We start from the raw sequence: 25,192 nt of genomic DNA, 5'->3' as shown, positions 1-25,192 counted from the left end.
TCATGTACTCGTATTGTGGTGGCAGGGGCTGAAAACGCAGCAAGTGTAAATGGAATCATTTATTCACACAAAGAAATGTACATCATGCAGGATTCATATTTAAATAGCCTTTTTGCAGCTTAATATTCACAGACACTAGATCATACCGCCTTTTAAGTGTACTGACCTACTTTTGATTCATTTATCCCAAATTTGGCAAATTCCGTGACATTGCATTTTCATCAAGTTAAATTTCACTAAATGTATCTGGGGAATTTTGTATTCTGTTCTTGTCCGTTGTGCTCCATCCAGCTGCTCTGGACTTGAACACGAGGGCGAATCCTATGTGCTCATTATACAATAAGCAGAGAATTTGCTGTTTATTATTAGCAGAAAGTCTGCTGTAGTAATCATTAGCCGAGAGTTTGCTGCGTCTCGCTCTGTCTTTGTGTCCCTTCTCTTTCATCATCTTTTTCAATTTCATTTTTAATGTGAAATAAATACAAAACCGTAGTTCAAAAGCTTGAACTATTTGTCAGACACACTTACTGTGGATTAGTCAGAAGAAACTTGGACAGAACACAGTGTGTGCGTGTGTGTGTGTGTGTGTGTGTGTGTGTCTGTATACAAGTGTATGTGTGTGCGTGAATGTGGGTGGTTGTGTGTGTGTGTGTGTGTGTATGTGCTGTATTTATAAAGTTTGTGGAGGTGCGGTATTCTAATTCTATCCAGCTGTACTAAATCTTACTGCATCTCATTTGTGCATGTCTGGTCATCATCATAGTTTTGCTGAAACTATTCTTAACCAGCTCAAGTATGGTAAAAATCTTAAAGAATCACACACACACACCCACACACACACATTATCTATTGCTGTGCTCTGAGGCAGGCTGATGGTATGAAATTGTTTTGAAAAAACAGGTAAATTGCAAACACTCAGTTTTTGGTTTAAAAATGTTCCATTACAACCTAATATTTCTAAAGATGATAAATATTTGTCTTTGCATTTGGTCCTGGAATAAAAGATAATTGTACTGCTTGTTTTCATAGCTGATTTCACAGATCTGTCAGTGTGATAATTTGCAGAGCAAGGTGTGTGTGTGCATGTGCGTGTGTGTGAATATAGGTCAGTCATCATCTCACAGACACATACCACATCTTAATAATTTCCAGAATTTTTTTTTAACAAACCATTGTTGATGGGTGTACGTTCTCATAGTTTAAGCATGGCGACAGTGCACTATACATATTTTCTAGGCATTGATATTTATTAAGTAAAATATTATTTATTAAAAAATAAATAAACTCTGGCCTGGGTTGGTTCCCACGGCTCTTGGCACCACCCCACTCGTCACAAAAATTTTAAGCTCTGCTAGCTTAAAAAAATTAGTTTACTCAAATGTTTTGAGGTAATAAGTTTCACCAGATATTTTAAGCATTCTCTATTTACAAAGCGGCTTTACATAGTTACATAGTTTTGTAAATGCCACACTCATCTCTTGTTGAGTGTTTTCTGCTTGCATTTATATTTCTTCATTTATATTCTTGGTGTAGGCAGAAGTACTTACCAAACTGACTTTAGTTACTGGCAAATGTCCAGACAGGAAGCCAAACACACAGATCTTGCTAAGATATAGGCTTTTAATTGCAGAGAGGCAACAAGACATAAATTCATAAGATAACTAACTTATGTTGTAATCCTCCTAATAACTGATGAAATTCCATCAGGGTTCTTTTTTTTCTTTGTTTGCTTGTTTTGTTTTGTCCTGCTTTCCAGTAAAAAAAATCTGAATATTCATTAAAACAAGAAATATTTTAGCAAAATTGAATATTTATTTATTTATTGCCTCATTGACAAATAGTTTTCATCTCAACAGGGTAAGAAAGGGTACAGTTTTTAATGTTTTTTTTTTTTTTTTTTTAAGAAGTCTTTTCTGCTCACCAAGCCTGCATTTATTTGATTCAAAGTACAGCAAAAAGAGTGAAATTCTAAAATATTTTTTAACTATTTAAAATAACAGTTTTTCTATTTGAATATATTTTGCAATGCAATTTATTCCTGTGATTTCTAGATGAATTTTTAACATCATTACTCCAGTCACATGATCCTTCAGAAATCATTGTAATATTCTGTTTTGTTGCTAAAAAAAACTTACTATGTTGAAAACAGCTGATTAGAATTTTTTTTCGGGTTTCTTTGATGAATAGAAAGTTCAGAAGAACAGCATTTATCTGAAATAGAAATCTTGTGTAACATTATAAATGTCTTTTATCACTTTTGATTAATTTAAAGCGTCCCTTGCTAAATAATAGTATTAAAATTCTATAATTTCTTTCTCAAAAAATAAAAATAAACTTCAAGCTTTTGAATTTTTTTATAGTGTATAATGTTACAAATGCTTTATATTTCAGATAAACACTGATCTTTGCATCTTTCTATTCATCAAAGAATCCTGAAAATAATTTACTCATCTGTTTTAAATATTAATAATAATAATAAATGTTTCCTGAACTGCAAATCAGCATATTAGAATGATTTCTGAAGGATCATGTGACACTGAAGACTGGAGTAATAATGCTGAAAATTTAGATTTGATCACAGGAATAAATTAAATTTTTAAAATATATTCAAATGGAAATCAGTTATTTTAAATAGTAAAAATATTTCAAAATTGTACTGTTTTTGCTGGACTTTGGATTGAATAAATGCAGGCTTGGTTAGCAGAAGAGACTTCTTTAAAAAAACAATAAAAATCTTACTGTTGAAAACCTTTTGACTGGTAGTGTATATTCTTTGAAACTACAGACAATTCTGTTGTTTTCAAAATATTTAGATATTTTTATACAAAAATACTCCATCCATCCATTCATTTTTCAAACTGCTTATTCAATAGGGTCGCTTGGATTCTGAAGCTACCCAACGTATGAAAAAATAATGAGTTAAGAAAAATTTTTTTTTTTTTTTTTTTTTTGTGGTGCAGTTTGAAAAGGTTTACAGTATCCTATTGATTACTTGTGCGCACACAATTCACACACACTTCTTTCACTCCCTCATACACTCATCTCTGTCTCTCCCACTTTTTTCCTCTTTATTCTTGTCTGTTGTGTTGGATTATGAAAAGAGCTTGGCGTAAAAGATGTTTCTAGGTCATGGCACTCCTTGCCGAAGTAGCATTTCCTGAGGGTTGTGCCACTGTTGCATTAATGCTTAAGCATAGGTGTCAACACAATACTTCTCGTGCACAGTGCTTTTCTTTGTCATCAGATATTGCATTAAACATGTTTAATGCAGAAATTGATAAAGTGAGTAAGCGCACCTCCGTTCGAACCATTTACGACGTAGTCCAACGCAGAAGGATTAATAACCAGACTAAGGTGGAGATCTACAGCTGATTTGTATATAATTAGACGTTAGCTAAAACTGTTTTGATACACCCAAAATCATCATCATTGTAAAGGATGGCGTGAGAAACGAGAGGAGGCAGTTATTGAATGAGTGTGTGGCTCCAGATGATGAACAGGTTCCGTAGTGCGTTAACAGTTTCCTGTGACTGTGTTTCTTAAGCAAGCAAGAGATAGGAAAAAGAATGATAAAAATTGGTTTTATCAATCACATTCTGTATTTGCAGTATCACACAGCATGCTGATTCTACTCTTTTTCACAGTGAAAGTGCTTTTTTATTACAAATCTGCCTGCATTTTTATTGTTTGTTTGTTTGTTTGTTTGTTTGTTTAAAGATATAGTTAAACCAAAAATAAAAAGTACCCCAAGGTTTATTCACCCTCAAGCCTCAAATAGGTTTATGTGACTCTTCTTTCAGACAAATATAATCAGAGTTATATTAAAAAATGTCCTGGCTCTTCCAAGATTTATAATGGTAGTGAATGGGTGTTGAGATTAGGGCTGAGTATCAATTCAGATGTCTTGATTCGATTTCGATTCGCAAGCTCTCAATTAGACTTGATTTTTATTTATTTATTTATTTATTTTTTATTTTACATTATTACATTCAGTAAATATAGTTTTAATACAAATGCTATTAATATTTCTAAAAAAGGAAGAGTTAACATCAGTTTACAAATGGTGAATTAATAAAAAGAAATTAAGAGCCATAGGGCTGTATTTTAAACTTATTCTTTTTTAGTATAGGGTCCTTTTTTTTTAAACCATAATAGGGCCCTATAAAGTGTACATCTTAATTTTTCTGGTAATTAGATGAAGGCATAAAACATGAATTTAATTTATCCTGATCAAATGAAAATTAAACAAATTTTTTTGGCAAACAAAGTGCTGCACAACAGAGGTTTAGTGTAAAAATTAAAAAGAAAACAAATGTAATTACTCATTTAAAAATAAAGATTTGTTAATATGTATAAATATGAGTAGTTTTTTAAAAAAAAAAAAAAAAAACAATCGGAAAATCTTTTTTTTTTTTTTTTTTTTTGCCCAGCCCTACACTGTAAAAAATAAAAAACACAATTTGTTGAGTCAGCTTAAAATAATGTGTTACCCTTCTACCTTAAAATTTTAAGTTCAGTCAACTAAAATAAGTTTAGTCAACTTGAAATGTTAAGTTGTTCTAAGTCACAACTTAGATATTTGTGTTAGCTAAACTTAACAGATGGGTAACCCAGCTGCCTTAATTGTTGATTCAACTCAAATATCTAAGTTGTCACTTAGTATAATTTAACATTTCAAGTTGAATAAACTTTTTTTGAGTTGACTGAACTTAAAATTTTAAGGCAGCCAGGTTACAGATTATTTTAAGTTGACTCAACAAATTGTTTTTTACAGTGTAGTTGAGATTTTGAAGTCCAATAAAATGCATCCATCTATCATAAAAAGCACTCCACATGGCTCTGGGACGTTAATAAAGGCCTTCTGAAGCAAATCAATGCATTTGTGTAAGAAAAATCAATTTTTAAAACTTCATAAACTGTAATCGCTAGTCCGCTAACTGTCGTGGCGTTGCAGTGGATGACATAGGACGTAGCCATAGAACTATGCTAGTCTCGTGAGATCCAAGTTTTGTTTACAGCAAAGAAAAAACACTTTCCTCTTGACTTGCATCGAAATCCGATATTTTCTTTACACATCCTCAATTTGTGTTTCTAATTCGTAACCGGGGTTTTGTTTTGCTCTCTTTACTGCGCTTCCGCATTCGCCACTTCTTAACCCCTTTGCGGCCTTTATTAACCCCCCAGAGTGAGTATTTTTATGACCATGGAGCATTTTTAGGATGCACTTTCTAACCCATTTAATGCCATTATAAAGCTTGGAAAAGCCAAGATGTTTTTTTAATATAACTCCTATTGTGTTCATCTGAAAGTCATACACACCTAGAATAGCTTGAGTGTGAGTAAATCATAGGGTAATTTTTATCTTTGGGTGAACTATCCCTTTAAGAAACATCTGTATGTATGGTTTAAGTGACTATAGTATTAATAAACCTAGTGATTGCATCATAATATGTAATTTAATACAAGACAGAGTGCTACAATCAGTATAACAGTGGTTGGGGACAAATTGTAACCCTTGAAAAATACATTTACCCACTGTGTCTCAAGTAAGATCACATTTCTAAGTAATAGTTTGCTATCACTGAATAGTTTAAACTTTTAAATGAATTATTTTAGCTGTCAGGAGTATTTAAAGCAAAAGTCTGGATGGGACTTTTCAGTTGTAATTATCTAAAATATATTTTTTAAACTAATATAATAATTTTTTTAATATTATGCATCTGAGTTTTCAACTGTGTACTTTTTTTTTTTTTTTTTTTTTTTTTTGGCGGATTTTTGATCACGAAGCACACAGCATGTGGTATCTCTGCTGGCTTTGGTAAAGTGTAATGTATCTGGAGAGGTGCCAATGTTTTATTCATTTGAGAGAGAGCAAGAAAGAAAAAGAGAGAGAATATTTAATTAATGTTGGTGGTCGTTTTCCATTTTTTCCAAGCTTGTAAATACAAACTGAGTTTGTAAATACAGTTTAATTTACTTTGAATCACTCATTTGAAACTTTTTTGTTGATTTATGTACAAAACCGTTTGCTGCTTCACGAAAAGGAAATGAACAAATGCTCTGCTTTCATGATGCTTTTAATATTGTTTATTACTATTAAATATAAGTTTGTGGTTTATGCCAGGCATTAAAGATGTATTAAAATTTTTCAACCGGCCTTATATTGTTTCAGCATCAGTAGAATATGAAAACCTGCAACCTACCCTAAAATCAAATTTAGAGATGAAAAGAAAAATATATTTAAAATTATATATACTTGCAGGAGAAAAAAAGCAAGGACCAAAACATCATAAATATACCAAAAAAAAAAAAAAAAAAAAAACCTGGCAACTAAAACACTCTTTGTTTTCCCCTACAGGTTCTTCAGGTTTTCATCATCAACTTCATGGAGAGAGAGAAAAGCTTTCCAAGTGTACATTAGCAATTTTCGTCTGGAAGTCAAGAGTCAAAATAAACAATATCTTGATGATCAGCTAGATTTTGGCATTTAAAGACTGGCTTGCAGCAAGTACATAACTGCAGCATCTATTGGCTGCCAATCATTAGTGGGGTAACACCGGCGGCTAGCCATCAGAGATTTGTGAATAGTGGCTAACCACTAATATTAGGTGGTTAGCGTGTGGTGTCCATTAGAATTTCTGTGGGCGTTTCGAGTGTAGAAGACGCGAATGGGACACGCCAGCCTTTCCAGATGGCCTGAATGGGAGAAGGAGTGAGCATGGACAACCTTTCGGAGTTTGGAGGCCTTTGTCCGTCCACCCGGAGGGAATGGGAGTGAGTCTACACTAACGTCACGACATGCTTGTTCTTCCTGTCCATTCGTAATCTGCCATGTTATGTATTTTGTGAGATTTTAAAAGTGCCAAAAAATGATTTTCCTGTGATTTCCTCTCAGCACAGGCAGCTGCGTGGATGATTTAATGGATGAAGATGAGAAGGACAGAGCAAAAAGGTCTGTGTTTTGAGCTCTTTATAGTCGTAGTACACATTATTGTAAAATGTTAAATAATAAAATCCCACATTTAACTGCGAACCTGTGAACTTTAATTGTGGCCAGAGATGATTAAGAAATCGCACCTCTAAAAGCTCTTCACACGTTCACACAATACAATAGAGTTACCTTGAGAGAAAAAGTGTCGAGGGCTGAGAGAGAGAGAAAGAAGGAGAGCGATGGAAAGAGTTGAAAGGATATTTTGATGGGAGAAAAATATATATTTTTTAGTTTCAGTACTTTTTGCAAAACTAAAAAAAGGCTAATGGCAATGGCAATATTATTATTGTTATTATTATTATTAAAAAAAATATGTAAGTGTTATATGTACTGTAACATAAGTTCTAAAAAGAATTGACATTGTGCACCACTGTTACCAGCACAGGTGTTTGGAATTGTACTCATTAGATAATGTTTTCCAAGTGTCAGGAATGTCTGAAATAAGAGTGTTTACACCCGAGAGTAATCTTTCATTTAAAGACTTTATATAAACCATTAGCTGCAAGCCTTGAATCATTATCCTCAACTGTAATTGCATTGAAATTTGTAAAATTGTTGAAGCATATGCAAGATAAGGCTTGGTAATAAATGTGTTTATAATTTATTACAGTTATCTGTGATACTCAAACACCATTATTAAATTCAGACATTTTCTTTTTGAAGATGTCTGCTTGTAGTTTTGAAGCTGAATTATCAGTAAAACTTTATTAAAAACTGTTTTAATCCATTGTATATGTTTGTGTGTAGTCAACATATTTGTTTATTTTTAATGCATGCATTTGTCCATCATTTTCTTTTCTTTTTTTTTTCCTCTGCAGAGCATCCCGTAATAAATCAGAGAAGAAGAGAAGAGACCAGTTCAATGTTCTCATTAAAGAGCTGTGTACAATGCTGCAGGGTCAAGGTCACCCCCGCAAGATGGACAAATCCACCATCCTGCAGAGGACCATTGACTTCCTGCAGAAACAGAAAGGTAAGGGGGGAAACCACGTATTAAAGAGATAAGGTACCAGTCAAAAGATTTTGAACAGTAAGAGTTCTGATGTTTTTTATATAGTTATCTTCTGCTCAACAAGTCTGCATTTATTTGATCCAAAGTACAGCAAAGCAGTAATATTGTGAAATATTTTTACTATTTAAAATAAATGTTTTCTATTTGAATATATTTTAAAATATATTTTATTCCTGTGATCAAAGCTTAATTTTCAGCATCATTACTCCAGTCTTGTATAAGGGGTAATGTTACAAATAATTGCTGTTCTTCTGAACTTGCTATTTATCAAAGAAACCTGAAAAAATTCTACTCCGCTGTTTACAACATAACAATAAATGTTTCTTGAGCAGCAAATCAGAATATAAGAATGATTTCTGAAGGATCATGTGACTGGAGTAATGATGCTAAAAATTCTGCTTTAAAATCACAGAAATAAATTACATTTTGAAATATATTCAAGTAGAAAACAGTTATTTAAAATGTATTTTGAATCAAATAAATGGAGGCTCGGTGAGCAGAAGAGACTTCTTTAAAAACATTTAAAAATCGTACTTTTCAAAAACTTCTGACTTGTAGTGTAGTTCACCCAAAAAGGAAAATTCTGTCATTATTTTTTCATTTTTTTCAAGTTCATTTTCGGAACACAGTTGTGTTGCTGGCTATGCAGGGTAAAAAGCTCTCGGATTTCATCAGAAATATCTTAATTTGTGTTCTGAAGACGAACGAAGATCTTACAGGGTGGCCCCCAGTCTCTAACCAAATGGAAGAAAAAATGTAGTTTGGACATTTATACATATTTCAAATTTCTTCTCCCAACATAAAGTTTCACTCTCATTTTTTGTGCTAGTAATATTTCTTTTGGATATTTCAAAGATTTTCAAAAATCAGAATGATACTCAACTGTGCTAAAACCAGGGTTCAATTTTGGTTTAATTATCTGCTTTTTTTAAAAAAAAAAGATTTTGTTCCTCATTTGTGTATGCAAGGAATATTCCACATATGAAGTTCTAGAGAGGAAAAAACCTTTAAGCATTCAAATAAACTTGATTTTCCAGAGAGGTAAACCTCATTAGAAGACAAGCGAGTTGCAGATGTTTTGTTTGGTAGACGGTTTAATTTGATTTGAATCGCCCACCTTACATCAGCAAGGTTCCTATTATCATTGCCACAATTGATTTAAACCTTGACTCGGTTTTATTTACTCGTTTATGCCAGGGCTTATGCATATTTTGAACCCTGGTTAGAACAGAGTAATTTTTTAATTTATTTTTGCATCTGGTGGGAGGAGCAAACTTCTGCAAGCTCCTGGGAGTATCACTACTAACACCTTTGTGTGCCAGGAGCCGCTCAGTGATGGGCCCGGGCCCAGTTCCATTTCCTGTCTGAATCCAGGGCACAGCTGTCAGGCCATCGGCAGAACGTTTACTGGCAGCGGCTTTCACTGCTCCTATAAACAATCCCAGCGCCGTTTCTAACTTCCAGTCTCAAACTTCCATACTGTTTGATTTAAATTTAAATTTCATATGTACCCATTCCATCCAAACCTATTAGTTCACACAATTCCTTTGTCAGAATTCCACAATCAAATTGTCACAACATTTTATTTGATGTTTTCCAGAGATCACGGCGCAAACAGAATCTTGTGAGGTCCGGCAGGACTGGAAGCCTTCTTTCCTCAGCAACGAGGAATTCACCCAGTTAATGCTGGAGGTAAAGCAATCTTGTAACCGTCATATCTGCTTCATCAACCTTCAGTTTTTCTTTTGCCCTATGGGAATACACAACACTTCAGCTGCATTTCTTAAGTACCTTGCTGTCAACACGTCATGTATTTTACGAGGCTGTGAGATGCCTTTTAGCACTGCTTCAGGCATATATCTGTGGAGCCTACTTAAAAAGAAACAAACATTGCAAATAAAGGAAACACATATACGTTTAACTTTAATCATGTAGCAGGAATGCAGGATATTAATATAGAGAGTCAGCCTGATCTGCGCACCGCATTCCTATAGCCTTAAAAACGGAAGTTGACCTTTTTATGGGGCATTTTTGAATTGCCCCAGAGTTTTCAGCATTAAGGAAACATTCACACTTGAGCACTTCCTTTCAAAAACAACCTCTGGCTCTTCTCAGTTCCCAGTCTTAGATTTTCCAAGGTGCAAGGCCAGTGTATAAAAGCATATAAAAGCAGCAACGTGGGAAGACGGTATGGGTTGGGAAATTCTTCATTTATTTTTTTGTTACATAAAGAAAAAAATGAAGACAGCATTCTGCAGCTACCAAGGTTTTTCATAACCGGGTTTCTCAGCTTTGATGAAAGAAGTTGCAAATGAATACATTGTCTCACACATTAAACGTACCCATTTATTACATTGTGGGGAAAAACATTCAAAGTTCTGTTCAGTCTTTCACTCTTTAATGATTGATGATTCAAAACTGAGGGAATTTTCATTGTTAGATTAACTATTTTTTAACTATTTCATAACTATTTCATAACAAAAGGAACATTGTCATCAGTATAGTATGAGAATTTCTGCTAATTCATAACTGCGTTTTTTTGTGTTATGACAGGCATTGGATGGTTTCCTAATAGCTCTTACCACTGATGGGAACATCATATATGTATCTGACAGCGTCTCGTCTCTCATTGGTCATTTGCCGGTAAGTGAGGGATGCGTTTTAAGTATAATAAACGTTAGTCCAGTGCATTCAAGAGAACTTGATTTGGTGCTTTACTTCTCATCAAATGAACCGCTGAGAATGCTGTTTTATAATGACTAGTCATGTTGTTAGTAATATAATTGTCATATTTTTCTAAACTTAGATAAGGCGGCCAACGCACAGCAGGTTTTCTGTAGGCTGTTGACAAGAGTCCTTAGGAAATGCTTCAGTTTTTTTTGTATTTGTACAGTATCTAAAAATCATGTCAAGAGCGATGGCTCATTAAATTTTTTCTAAAATAATCAGAACAATATACCCCCAACTGAAGAGGAAGGTTATTGGCAGTTAAGTGGTTCCACTTATTACAGAAAAAAAAAACAGTTTCATAAACCTGAATCAATGTACCTCTCGTCTTAATGCTGCAAATGCGTCAAAATCCATTCATCGTGTGATCACATGCTGCCAGTCTAATGAGATTTGCTTCCAGACTTTACCTTTATTTCGGTTCCTGCTGTGTGTGAGCCACAAATGCGGTTTGATGACACTGATGGATAGTTTCGTAACTCTCAAGCCCACCTTGACCTTTGGCCTTATTAAGCTGAGAGGAGGGCTTAGCAGTCCCTTTTTCTTGAGAAACAGAACAAGCTGAACTCAGGTGGCACTGAAGGTCATGCATAGCCATTATGGATCTACTCAGATTGTACTAATACTCTTATGATTTTCTTGAGATGGTGTTTGGATTGGAACTCAGTTTCTATAACAGCAGAAAGCTGCTTCTATCCACAAGGCAGTTTCAGCATTCTTTATGTGCTATTATTGTATTTATCAATATTTTGAATTAGCTTTTATTTTTAGATTTTCAGTAGTATTGGTGTCAGTGATACTAAAAAGATAAAGATGATGTCATTAAATGATTATTAAAAATATACTGTAGTCTTTATGTTGTTTCTACATTAATTATTGCAAAATAAAAGTATTTTTAATCTTAGGAGTGAAAAAAGCCGTTAATTACAATTAATTTCAGAATTGCATGTTTTTATTAGTTTTACATCTGATTCATGTATATATATATATATATATATATATATATATATATATATATATATATATAATTTAACATTAGTTTAAGATAATTTTCCTTGTTAAATAAAATAATGGTAAAGTAAATTGTTAGAAAAGATTTCTATTTTAAATAAATGCTGTTATTTTTAACGTTTTATTCATCAAAGTATCCTGAAAATAGTATCACAGTTTCCAAAAACAAAAATTAAGCAGCACAACTGTTTTCAACATTTATAATAAAAGTAATAAATCAGCATATTAGAATGATTTTTGAAGGATCGTGTGACACTGAAGACTGGATTGTAATGATGCTGAAAATTCAGCTTTGCATCACAGGAATAAATTCTACTTTAAAGTATATTAAAATGGAAAACCACTATTTTAAATGGCAATAACATTTCTAAATATTACTGCTTTTTCTGTATTTTGAATCAAATAAACGCAGCCTTGATGAGCAGAAAAGACTTATTAAAAACATTAAAAATCATACTGATCCCAAAATAAATAAATTTTGAACGACAGTGTATAAAAAAAATTATATATATAACAGTGTTAGTTTCAAGAATTGTAGCACTTAAATTAAACTTACCTACATTTACAACATCTAATACAGATTCTGTGGAAGTGACAGCAAATTTGACATCGTTCTCTCTTCTGATTGTCATTATCGATCTCTCTATTTTTTCCTCTTTTTGAAAGTGCTATTTGTGCAAATGGAAAAGTTAACCTCTGTAGAAGTTACCCAGCTATGACGATTTGCAATTCTGAGAAACCCAGAAATGTAAAAAGGGTCCATTAGTTTTAATGAACTGTGACTAGGTGGTTTATTTTGATTCTGTAATTTTAACTGATAACCATAAATACTGCTGCCACTACTACTAATAATAATAATGTTACTATTTTAATTTATTTAAAAAATGATTTGTAAAAATTGATTGTTTGAAATTCAATTTCTTGTGAAATTATGTTGTACGTAAGTGCTTAGTATAGTGGGAGATGTAGTGCATTGTGTAGTACTAATTGAAGAGAGTAAGGAGTGACGTTGTCATGGATACTGCTGTGTCTCAGTCAGATATGGTGGACCAGAATATTTTGAACTTCCTGCCAGAACGAGAGCACGGGGAGGTGTATAAACTTCTGTCATCACACATGCTCTTGACGGAGCCTTCTGCTGTGGACTTACTCAACAGCAGTGAGTATATATACAGTGTACACACCTGCACAGATCAACACACAATCTATCACACACACACACCTGCACACACACAACACACACAGATGTATGCAATATGCTGTGTGTGCTGTCTGTGGTGGCTGTAGTGCTCTATGATTACACTCATGGCTAATTATAGAGGCTCTGTGTGAGCAGTGTAACACAGATTATCTGTTACAACACTCTGGTAATCCCACATACATCTCTTACCCTGACCCCAATCCCTAAGACGTGCACTCAAAACACACACACACACACACACACACACACGCATACTCATCAATACTGAGAGATACTGGCAGAAAAAAACAGTCACTATTGACTAATTCATCTCATTCAATCACCAGAACCACCTCTGTTTAACTGGTTACACTCGCTTGTTCACAAACAAACACACACACACGCACAGACTGTTGTACGGTCAGTCAGGTCATTGTACTCTATTTTAGGATAATCATCAAAGTCACACTGGGGCCACAGCCATAATAGAACATTAGCCTCAACCTTGTGTGTTCGTCTGACAAACTGAATTGCTGTTGTATCAGCTGCTAACTGTCTTTCTTTTCCTGTGCACTGTTTTTCTTTTCCTTCTTTCTTACAGATGAGACACACGTTGAGTTCTGCTGTCATTTAGCAAGGGGGAACATTGACCCGAAAGAACCACCCACGTACGAATATGTCAAATTTGTTGGAGACTTCAAGTTTCATAATAATGGTGGGTTTTTAATTGTCACTTTTATCACTTCCAGTCACATGCAACACAAACAGAGACACTAATAATTAACGGATAGTTATATTTTTTTAGTACTTGATACTAGAAGTAAACTTCAGATGTGATAACAAGCAGTTGGAATGAACACGCATTTGTTTTTCTTTCTGTGCATTTGGTTCAGGAAGAGATTTAATGAGGAGGAGGCATTTGCCTATGTTGGAATTATTGGTCCGTTTCCTCATTTGCATGTAGAATGTCATTGTGAGGTTACGTCTTCACTAATAGGGAATGTGAAAACAAGAAGAATCTTGGAAATGAAATAGCCATGTCCAGAATGAAGCTTAGTCCTTTGTAAATATTTATGATTAACAATATTTGTAATGAAATCTTAAGTTTTTATTTGGAATTTAAAAGTACATTATTACTTACTTTAAGCAGTAAAAAAAAAAAAAAAAAAAAAAGAATAAATAAATATAAATTAATTAAAATATATGTGTGTGTATATGTATATGTATATGTATATGTATATGTGTATATGTATATATGTATATGTGTGTGTATATAGTTGATATTATTTTATAGGTATTACTTTTACAAACATTTTTAATATTTTAAATTTGAATTAAATTAAATATACATTTTTAATTATAATAAAAATATCATTTTTTATTTCATTTTTTTTATTCCTCACATTTTTTTAAAGACTCAATATTTGTGTTTGCCACATACATTTCTTAGACTGTGCAGTTAAACATATAAAGATAAAAATAATAAAAATAGACATAAAATAATAATAAATCAAAATACACTGTCGTTCAAAAGTTTGGGATCAGTAAGACTTGTAATGTTTTCTAAAGAAGTCTCTTATGCTCACCAAGCCTGCATTTATTTGAAAAAAAAGTAATATCTCAGTAATATCTCAAAATGTTACTACAATATAAAATAATGGTTTCTATTTCAATATACTTCAAAATATAAATTATTCCTGTGATGCAAAGCTGAATTTTCATCAGCTATTACCCCAGTCTTAAGTGTCACATGATCCTTCAGAAATAAATATAATATGCTGATTTATTATTAAAACTATCAATGTTGTGCTGCCAAATATATATATATTTTGAACCGGTGATACTTTTTTCAGAATTCTTTGAATTAAAAAGTTAAAAAGAACAGCATTTATTCAAAATATAAATGTTTTCTAACAATATAAGTCTTTACTATCACTTTTTATCAATTTATTCCATGGTCTGTCTGAATACTTGATTCTGATTGGCTGGGAAATGCACACACACGCACACACACGTTTGTTTTTGTGAATTGTGGGGACTTTCCATAGACTTCTATAGTTTTTATATTGACCAGTTTTATACTGAAGAGTTAAGGAGCCGTAATAATTGTCAATTTTACACATTCGGTGAAATATTACGCTGCGAAGAGCAATACTAGTTTTAACTTGTCTATAAATTTGCAAATGACAGTGGAATAAGCAGGATAATTAATGGCTTGCCGTACATTAAAGGATTTTAAATGCCCTTCGCGTCAGCCTCCAGGTCGTGCATTTAAAATCCTTTAATGCACGGCAAACCGTTGATTACCCTTACTTAACACATCCTTGCTGAATGAAAGTATTAATTTCTTTCAAAAAAGAGAAACTTTTAAACTGAAAAGGACCCAAACTTTTGAACAGAAGTGTATATTTAAAAAATATATATATAGATGCTGTTCTTTTTAACTTTTTATTTATTAGTAAATCCTGAAACAAAGTATCACAGGTTCCAAAAAAATTAAGCAGCACAACTGTTTCCAACATTGATAATAAATCAGCATATTAGAATGATTTGTGAAGGATCATGTGATGCTGAATAGTGGAGTAATGATGCTGAAAATTGAGCTTTGATCACAGGAATAAATTTAATTTTAATGAATATTAAAATAGAAAAAAAAATGTTTTACATCGTAATATTATTTCACAATATTAATTTTTTTTTTCTGTATTTTTTGATCAAATAAACACACCCTTGATGAGCATAAAAAACTTCTTTAAAAACATTAAAGACCTGTACTGACGGCAGTTTTAAACGGCAATTAAATAAATAGAAAAATAGAAAAAAAATGCATTTTTAATTTATGCAGTGCCATCTTCCCACTAGAAGATAGTAGAATATACTTAAAATATACATTGTGCCAAGGTTAATGCTAAAATCTGGTCCTTGAGTAAGCTGAACATATTTTTCTGTGTTGTCTGTCTGTGTTCAGTGCCTCTGTCCTCATGTAACGGTTATGAGCTGGCATTCCCGCGCACGCTGCAGTCCTCACTAGAGGAACAGATCTGTCTTGTAGCCACAGTGAGACTTGTGACGCCTCAATTCCTAAAGGTAACAGTGGAACAAACCCCACATACACACAAACACATTGATTCACATGCACTTAAAAGCACAAAATCAATATCCTTTATATACTGCTTGTATTTATCCTTATGTCAAAGGAAGGACAGACTTATTGTCTGTATGTGTGTGTGTGCGTGTGTTAAAGGATCTGTGCAACGTGGAGGATGTGTGTGATGAATTCACATCAAGACACAGTCTGGAATGGAAATTTCTCTTCTTAGATCACAGGTGAGTCAAATGCTGCTTCATTATGCAAACGACGACTCTGATGTTGTGATTCTGCACGTCTTTTACGCAACACTCGTTTAGGTCCATTTGAATCATGACTTTTTCTGATTATGTCATTTGTTTGATTCATTCATCAGTCGCTGACCCATTTACATCTGCTAATTCAGACTTTCCGCTGTCCCACGCACGGCAGCGAGGGCCAGGGATGTCGTCAGATGTGCGTGTGCTTGAATCAGTTCTCACACTCGTATTTTAATATGATGTTTTTATTCTGCTGTGGCCATTCATAAATTTCAGCATAGAGATTATTTACTCAGGAGGCATTTGTGACCCCTAGAGAGTTACATAACCATGTGTGTGTGCGTGTGCGCGAGTACTGGATGTTCCTGTTCCCTACAGAGCTATAATTGGACATTCGAGCCGTCTCGTCAAACTCTCTTTTAAAGGGGAAGTGTGTGACTTCTGTATCACCAAAAATATACTGGTTTTCAAACAGGTTTCCCAAACACTTCCTTCATTTTAATTGGTTAGTCACATAGATGATCCCATCCCCAAACTCATGCAGTTGGTTGAACTAGTGTTTCTGTGTCAAGCCGGTTGAGAACAGTGTTTTGAGATACAATGTTTTCATCGGGAAATCAAACATATAAAACATACAAATCGTTTACTGTTTCTGCATATTATAAGTATACATACACCTGAATAAAATATTTCACATAAAAGACGTTTACATATAGACACAAGAGAAAATAATAGTTGAATTTATAAAAATGACCCCGTTCAAAAGTTTACACACGCTTGATTCTTAATACTGTGTTGTTAACTGAATGATCCAGAGCTGTGTTTTTTGGTTTAGTGATAGTTGTTCATGAGTTCCTAGTTTGTTCTGCCCGCTGTTCTTCAGAAAAATCCTTCAGGTCCACAAATTCTTTGGTTTTTCAGCATTTTTGTGTATTTGAACCCTTTTCCAACAATGACTGTATGATTTTGAGATTGGTCTTTTCACACTGAGGACAACTGAGGGACTCATATGCAACTATTACAGAAGGTTCAAACGCTCACTGATGCTCCAGAAAGAAACATGACACATTAAGAGTTGGGGGGGGTGAAAACTTTTGAAATGTGAAGATCAGGGTAACTTTTTATTTGACTTTAGTCTTCTGGAAAACCTGTAAGTATCATCTGTAAATTCTGAAGGGCAGTACTAAATGAACAAAATATGATATTTAGACAAAATTACATCTTTATTCTGTTCAAAAGTTTTCACCCCTGGCTCTTAATGCATTGTGTTTCCTTCTGAAGCATCAGTGAGCATTTCAACCTTAATAGTTGTATAAGTGTCCCTCAGTGTGAAAAGATGGATCTCAAAATCATACAGTCATTGTTAGAAAGGGTTTAAATACAAAAAATGCTGAAAAAACAAATAATTTGTGGGACCTAAATGGTTTTTCTGAAGAACAGCCAGCTGTTTAACTGTTCAGGACAAACAAGGCACTCATGAACAACTTTCACTAAACAAAAAACAGCTGTGGATCATTCAGGTAACAACACAGTATTAAGAATCAAGCGCATGTAATCTTTTGAACAGGGTTGTTTTTATAAATTCAACTATTTTCTCTTGTGGACTATATGTAAACGTCTTTTATGAGAAATATTGTATTCAGGTCAGTACTAAATAAAAAACATGCATTTTGTATGATTCCTCTTATTTTGGTAAAATAATTAACGTTTTGCAGATTCTGCAAGGTGTATGTGAACTTTTGACCTCAACTATATAGGGATATAGGAAACAGTTATTTTTAATAATATATAAATTAATATTACACAATATTACTGTTTTACTGTATTTTTGATAAAATAAATACAGCCTTGGTGACAATATAAGATTATATACACTATATACTACATATATATATTCTACTATATATCTTTTCAGCTCTCTATTTACACACACTGCCACATATATGACTCAGGCAGGCTATGGATACCCATCTTGCTTTTTTCAGTGGTTCCCATGGTGATGAGTGTCTGCAGGTTCATCTGAGCCCCCATGATTCATTCCTTTAGTCTCAAGAGAAAGTGCACAGCCAGTTTAATGGGTGATAAAGGACATATATATGACTGAGTTCTTGTTTTGTAAAATGGGCCAATGCTTGGAATTGTGTATGCACTGGTAGCAGTTCAATATAAGCGTGATATGAGTAGATAGTATGTACTGAAGTGTGTGTGTGTGTGTGTTCGCAGGGCTTCTCCTATCATTGGGTACCTGCCATTTGAGGTTTTGGGGACCTCGGGTTACGATTACTACCATGTGGACGACCTGGAGCTGATTGCTCAGTGTCATAAGCAATGTGAGTGTTATCCCTCTCGCTCTCTCTCTTTCTCTCTTTAAAAACTAGGTCAGTATACTGTCTTGGAAATGTAGCTCTGTTTGTGTGAATCACAGAGGAGCTGAAAATGCCCCTTCCAGGAAAGATGAAAGAGCCCGTAAGAAGCTTTCAAATCATTTTTGGAGACTATTGATCTTGTGTGTTTGTGTGTCTGCGTGTGTGTATTGCAGTGATGCAGTGTGGGAAAGGAAAATCCTGTTACTATCGGTTTCTGACTAAAGGGCAGCAGTGGATCTGGCTACAGACACACTATTACATCACATACCACCAGTGGAACTCCAAACCAGAGTTTATCGTCTGTACACACAGTGTGGTCAGGTAAAACACAGGCATAATTTATCCATGTGCATGGAAAGAATGTAAATGCCACACACCCTGGCAAGTACACACACTCATTTATATGCATATAAACAAAAAACACTTTTTCACACAAACACAAAAAAACATTTGTAACTTAGATATCTTGTGCAAGTGCCTCTTCATAACTACTTCAAAAATAGTTCATATGCTTGAACTACTCAGCTCAAGTATTTTTTTACAGTATCTGTTGATTTTTAGCTTCTGTTTCCATCTAGTGGTTAGTTTGTGTTACTACAAATCTTAGTTTGGCTTTTAAAATTAACCATCTACTTAGAAATTCACTACATTACAAGATCAGTCTATGGTTTTCACAATGAGTTGAAAGAATGAAAAGTAAAAACATATGTTTTTTCTCCATCTAAAGCTATGCTGAGGTTCGAGCAGAGAGGAGGAGAGAGTATGGATTGGAGGAAACCTCCTCTGATATGGCAACATCCTCAATCAAGGTGCTACACATGACCAGGAAGCACACATAATGCTTTTTTTATGTTTGCATTCCTATTTGTTTACTGAATGGTTTTTCATGTTAAATGAATAGTTCATCCAAGATTTACATGAGTTTGTTTTAACAGATTTAAATAAATTTAACATTACAACAGTTGCTCACCAATGGATCCTCTGAAGTGAATGGGTGCCGTCAGAACCCAAACAGCTGATAAGACATCACAATAGGTGTGTTCAGCTTGAACTACAGCTACAGACGGCGATCAACGAGATTAGCCGAGAACAGTCGGGGGCGGAGTTGAAAACGAAGGTGTCATGTCGGACACTTTCTGCTCTCGTTAGTGAAGCTCTCGCGATGTTTGCATGCTCTATCGCAGATTAAGCGAATTAAATGCAATATTTGTCAAATACACAGACATTTCAAAAAACGTTTTCATGAGCAACAAAAACACATTTCATATACTGTTTAAAACAGCGCCATCTGAACAAGAATAACGTTCAACATAAACATACTATTTAAATAAAATAAAGCGGGGTGATATATGCTTTTATCAGTGATTTATTCATGATAAATGTGACTCAATATAACATTGCGACTACAGTAAAAACACAGTTTTAAAACTGTTTTACCGTTTTAAAAACACAGATTTGTGAGCATTATCGGACTTGAGAATGTTAGAAGAAACCCAGAACACATCATGCGGTGAATCTGGCCAATCGTGAAACAGCAGTGTCGTCATCAGTGCTCCTGCGGCCACTCTGAAGAAATTGCGGTGGCTGAGTCGCTATCGCGGTACTTTGATTCCACACGTGACAGTCACAAGGCGTCGGCACCGTCTCAAGTCGGACAAAATTTCTAACCGGCATGCGCTGCTTCAAGTCAGAATTTGATCGAGCTGTACAGTGCTGCATTAGGTCGAACACACCTAATAATCCACAAGTAATCCACATGACTTCAGTCCATCACATGACCACAGTGCACCACATGACTAGAGTCATGTGGATTACTTGTGGATTATTGTGATGTTTTTATCAGCTGTTTGGACTCTCATTCTGACGGCACCCATTCACTGCAGAGGATCCATTGGTGAACAAATGATGTAATGCTAAACTTCTCCAAATCTGTTCTGATGAAGAAACAAACTCATCTACATCTTGGATGGCCTGAGGATGAGTAAATGTTCAGCAAATATTCATTTTTGGTTAAACTGTTCCTTTAATGCATTTTATGTTCATAGGGGCAGGAGGTGTTTTTGGACATGTGTCCTCCTATGGATGCTCCACGGGAAAGAATCAGCAGCGCTCGATCGGTATCATCGCAGAGCTCTAGAAAATCATCACACACAGCACTGTCTGACTCTGCGTGTGAGTAAAAACACATACCTTAGCTAACATTCTGCACTTATGAGGTGCATCAGGTGATCATGTAAAAGCCTCTGTGTGTCTGTGTCCATAGCAAACTCCTCGGTGAGGTACACAGAAGCTTGCACGTCGTCACGGCAGTCTGCTTCCATTGGTCCTGAGAAGACTTCCAACAGAATGCCACATAGTGGATCAAAGGTAAAAACATGCTCATCATCATCTTCCAGTGTTACATGAAGAAACATTTGATGATATTAGTATGTTGAAAACAGTTGTGCTGCTTCATTTTTTGGTTTTTATTTGAAATAGTTTCTTAGTAACAAAGTATAAAATCTTTGCTCTTACATGAGATAAATTTAATGCATCCCTGCTGAATAAAATTAAAGGAGAAGTTCACTTCCAGGACAAAACTTTACAGATAATGTACTCACCCCCTTGTCGTCCAAGATGTTCACGTCTTTCTTTCTTCAGTCATAATGATTTTATGATTTTAGAGGAAACATTTGAGGAATTATCTCCATATAGTGGACTTCAGTGGTGCCCCCAAGTTTGAACGTCCAAAATGCAGTTTAAATGCAGCTTAAATGCAGCTTCAAATAGCTCTCAACTATTACAGCCAAGGAGGAAGGGTCTTATCTAGTGAAACGATCAGTCATTTTCTAAATTATCCCAGCCAAGGAAGAAGGGTCTTATCTAGCGAAACAACCAGTCATTTTCGAAACAAGTTGACAATTTATATACTTTTAACCTCAAACGCTCGTCTTGTCTAGGTCTGTGTAAACTCTATTTTTTCCGGTTCAAGACAGTTAGGGAAAGTCGAAAAACTCCCATCTTGTTTTCTTCCCCAACATCAAAACCCAACCCGGATTACAAAGACTACGCATGCACATTGCAGAGAGAAGACAAGACGAGCATTTGAGGTTAAAAGGTGTATAAATTAAGGATAAGACCCTTCTCCCTCAGCTGGGATCATTTAGAGCCCTTTGAAGCTGCATTTAAACTGCATTTTGGAAGTTCAAACTCGGGGGCACCATAGAAGTCCACTATATGGAGAGAAATCCAGAAATGTTTTCATCAAAGAACATAATTTCTTTGCGACTGAAGAAAGAAACACATGAACATTTTGGATGACAAGGGATACATTTTTATTCTTGAAGTGAACTTCTCCTTTAATTTTACTGACCCCATATCTTTGTATGGTAGTGTTTGTGTTATCGGTCTGTGTGTGTGTATCTAAATGTTTCGTCTGTCTGTTTTAGACCCTGATTCAGAGGCAGAGCTCCTCTGAGCCCACGTCACTCTCCCCCTCCTGCAGTCAGCATTCCACTATGGTCAGTCTCCCCCAGCTGCTCTCTCTCTCTCTTTCCCATCTTTTCCCTCCGTCTCTCTTTCTCTCCATGTTTAAGTAAAGCTACAGTCTAGTGTTTGTTATAATCTTAGAATAGAAGGACTGTCAGCATTTTACCACCAAATATGTGATGGTGCCCAATCTAGAACCTTTCCACATATTTCCACTGCAGGAATGGCAATTTAGGGCTGAAAAAATGTTTTTGCACTGGCCCCTAAAACCTACTGGCCTTAAACCAAGGACCGCTAATATTAGAGGCCAGGGCTGTAATGCTGCCCTGCATAAAAATCTATTAAAGGGCTAGTTCACCCAAAAATGAAAATTACCCAATGATTTACTCGCCTTCAAGCCATCCTAGATGTATATGACTTTCTTCTTTCAGACAAATACAATCTGAGTTATATTAAAAAATATCCCAGCTCTTCCAAGCTTTATAATGGCAGCGGGTAGTGGGTAGGATCCATCCCTTCATAAAAAGTACTCCACATGGCTCGAGGGAGTTAATAAAGGCCTTCTGAAGTAAAGCGATGTGTTTGTGTAAGAAAAATATCAATATTTAAAACTTTAAAAAGCACAATCTGTAGCTTATGCTAACTGTCGTACACACATTCACAAGAGAGTGGCGTTCCAGCGGATGACGTAGGTGTAGCGTAAACTCCGGTAAAAAGTGACATATGCTGATGCGAAGAGGAGAGAGCAAAACAAAACACAGTTCACGAATTGGTACAAGACGAGGATATGTAAAGAAAAATGTTGGAGGATTTCGAAGAGGAGACTGGTTTTCCTTTGCTTTAAACAAAACTTGATTCTGTTGAGTAGTGCTGCCAAACGATGAATCGCATCCAAAATACAAGTTCATGCATGTGTGTACTGTGTATATTTATTATGTATATATGAATACACACACTTCCATGTATATATTTAAGAAAAAGTATTTATTCTCACCGGAGCTTGCGCTATGTCTATATTCTACGTCATCTGCTGGAACGTCACTCTCTAGTGAACGCGTGTACGAGTTTTAAATATGATATTTTTCTTACACCAATGCATCGATTTACTTCAGAAGGCCTTTGTTAACCATGTAAAGCCACGTGGAGTAGTTTTTATGATGTATGGATGCTCACTGACTGTCATTGTAAAGCTTGGAAGAGCCAGGACATTTTTTATATACACTCTGATTGTATTCGTATATACCTAGGATGGCTTGAGGGTGAGTAAATCATGGGGTAATTTTCATTTTTGGGTGAACTATCCCTTTAAAAATGCAGCCACTTTATTTTCCTTGTGCATCTAAAGTCAAATTATCTGAATACAGTTTGTGTATGTACTGTCAATTGATTGCTAAAAATTGTATTTGTTGTAACTTCTGCCCATTGCAGCTCGCAGTGGCTTTTCATAAATGTTATGGAATAATGTTGTCAGTCACGTCTTCATTCGGCTCAGTGGAAAAAAACGACCTGTTCTAAGAGAAGTTCACAGTTTCCAAAAGGTGGAAAAGGGCTGTGTGTGGTTGCTCTTGACTCTTTTTGTATATTTGAGTGTTTTCTTAATGTTCTGTGTGCATGTGGGTTGCAGACACAGTCTCTGTACGGATTCCAGCAGCCTCAGTTAGGCGTCATGCATCAGCTGAAAGAGCAGCTAGAGGAGCGAACACGCATCCTGCAGGCCGACATCAAAACGCAACAACAAGAGCTGCACGACATTAAAGAGAAACTACAACTCGCTAATCTACAGGTACTTGCAAAGAGTCATAAACATCCAGTATTGTCTATTTGTGCAAATTTGTGTCAGGTAGAATACATCAAACATAGAAAATGTGATATAAAAACAGGAAGAAATACATAAACTGCTATAAGATTTTTTTTATTATTATTATTTGTTTTTGAAATAAGCCTCTTATGCTTACCTAGTCTGCATTTATTTGATCAAAAACACAGTAGAAACAGTTAGATTGTAAAACATTAACACAGTTTAAAATAACCGTTTTTAATTATTTAATATATTTGAAAATTTTATTTATCTTTTTGATAGCAAAGCTGAAATTTCAGCAGTCATTACTCTAGTTTTCAGTCTCACATGATCCTTGACGCTGGATCACAAAACCAGTCATAAGGGTCAGTTTTTTTTAAATCTGAATAAATAAGCTTTCCATTTATGTATGGTTTGTTGGGATAGGACAATATTTGGCAGAGATACAACTATTTGAAAATCTGGAATCTGAGGGTGCAAAAACATCTAAATACTGAGAAAATCACCTGTAAAGTTGTCCAAATTAAGTTCTTAGCAATGCATATTACTAATCAGTACGTTTTGATATATTTACGGTAGGTACAAAAATATCTTCATGGAACATGATCTTTACTTATCCTAATGATTTTTGGCATAAAAGAAAAATCGATAATTCTGGTTTTGTGGTCCAGTGTCATATTTGTTATAAGTATCAATGATGAAAAAAGTTCATACTTTTTGTGGAAACTGATACATTTTTTTAAGGATTCTTTGAGTAGACATCATTTATCTCAAATGGAAATCTTTTGTAACATTATAAATGGCTTTGCTCTCACCTTTGATCAATTTAATGCGTCACTGCTAAATAAAATTATTAATTAAAAAATCTTACTTTTCTCAAACCTTTGAACTGTAGCGTAATTATACATTTCTTTTTCTGTAGAAAAAGCTACTGTGTTCAAAGTTTGTTTTGGAGTCAGACTTTATATTTAGAACTAAAAACCGTCTGGTTCTAAGCAGTGGTTTTGGATCTGTGTTTGCAGATGTTACTCCAGCAGCCAATACAGGGAGAGTTTGCCTCTTCTGGTCTGCAGCAGCAGCAGCAGCAGCAGCAACAGGGTCCAGGCAGGCCGTCCCAACACAGCACCCACCCCAAACCTCAACACTGTGTTTCACATTCATCACACACACTGCTCAGAGAACAGCCCAGTAGCTCATCTGCTCAGGTACACATTACACCCAACACACACATACACATATTACTCACTCACAGACTCATACAGTTATGGATGTCCTGTTTGTGTGTGTTTAG

General features: G+C 34.8%; 1 protein-coding gene across 2 annotated transcripts in view; it reads left to right on the top strand.

The window, feature by feature from the left end:
• Positions 1-25,192, top strand: part of npas2 (neuronal PAS domain protein 2) — a 70,196-nt gene that overhangs the window by 38,597 nt on the left and 6,407 nt on the right. For both annotated transcript variants that reach the window (XM_051109329.1, XM_051109330.1), the window contains exons 2-18: positions 6,359-6,774; positions 6,896-6,952; positions 7,810-7,964; positions 9,604-9,695; positions 10,557-10,646; positions 12,777-12,900; positions 13,523-13,636; positions 15,890-16,008; positions 16,166-16,248; positions 18,493-18,599; positions 18,809-18,956; positions 19,363-19,444; positions 20,681-20,807; positions 20,899-21,002; positions 22,064-22,135; positions 23,728-23,886; positions 24,924-25,106. In XM_051109329.1, coding sequence (XP_050965286.1) covers positions 6,701-6,774; positions 6,896-6,952; positions 7,810-7,964; positions 9,604-9,695; positions 10,557-10,646; positions 12,777-12,900; positions 13,523-13,636; positions 15,890-16,008; positions 16,166-16,248; positions 18,493-18,599; positions 18,809-18,956; positions 19,363-19,444; positions 20,681-20,807; positions 20,899-21,002; positions 22,064-22,135; positions 23,728-23,886; positions 24,924-25,106 — 1,890 coding nt within the window. In that variant the 5' untranslated portion in view covers positions 6,359-6,700. The remainder of the gene's footprint in view (positions 1-6,358; positions 6,775-6,895; positions 6,953-7,809; positions 7,965-9,603; positions 9,696-10,556; positions 10,647-12,776; positions 12,901-13,522; positions 13,637-15,889; positions 16,009-16,165; positions 16,249-18,492; positions 18,600-18,808; positions 18,957-19,362; positions 19,445-20,680; positions 20,808-20,898; positions 21,003-22,063; positions 22,136-23,727; positions 23,887-24,923; positions 25,107-25,192) is intronic.

This window comes from Labeo rohita, chromosome 5 (genome assembly GCF_022985175.1).
Source record: "Labeo rohita strain BAU-BD-2019 chromosome 5, IGBB_LRoh.1.0, whole genome shotgun sequence".
In the NCBI taxonomy this organism is placed as follows: Eukaryota; Metazoa; Chordata; class Actinopteri; order Cypriniformes; family Cyprinidae; genus Labeo; species Labeo rohita.
Note: the sequence above shows the minus strand (reverse complement) of the source record. Positions and strands in the feature narration are given on the sequence as shown.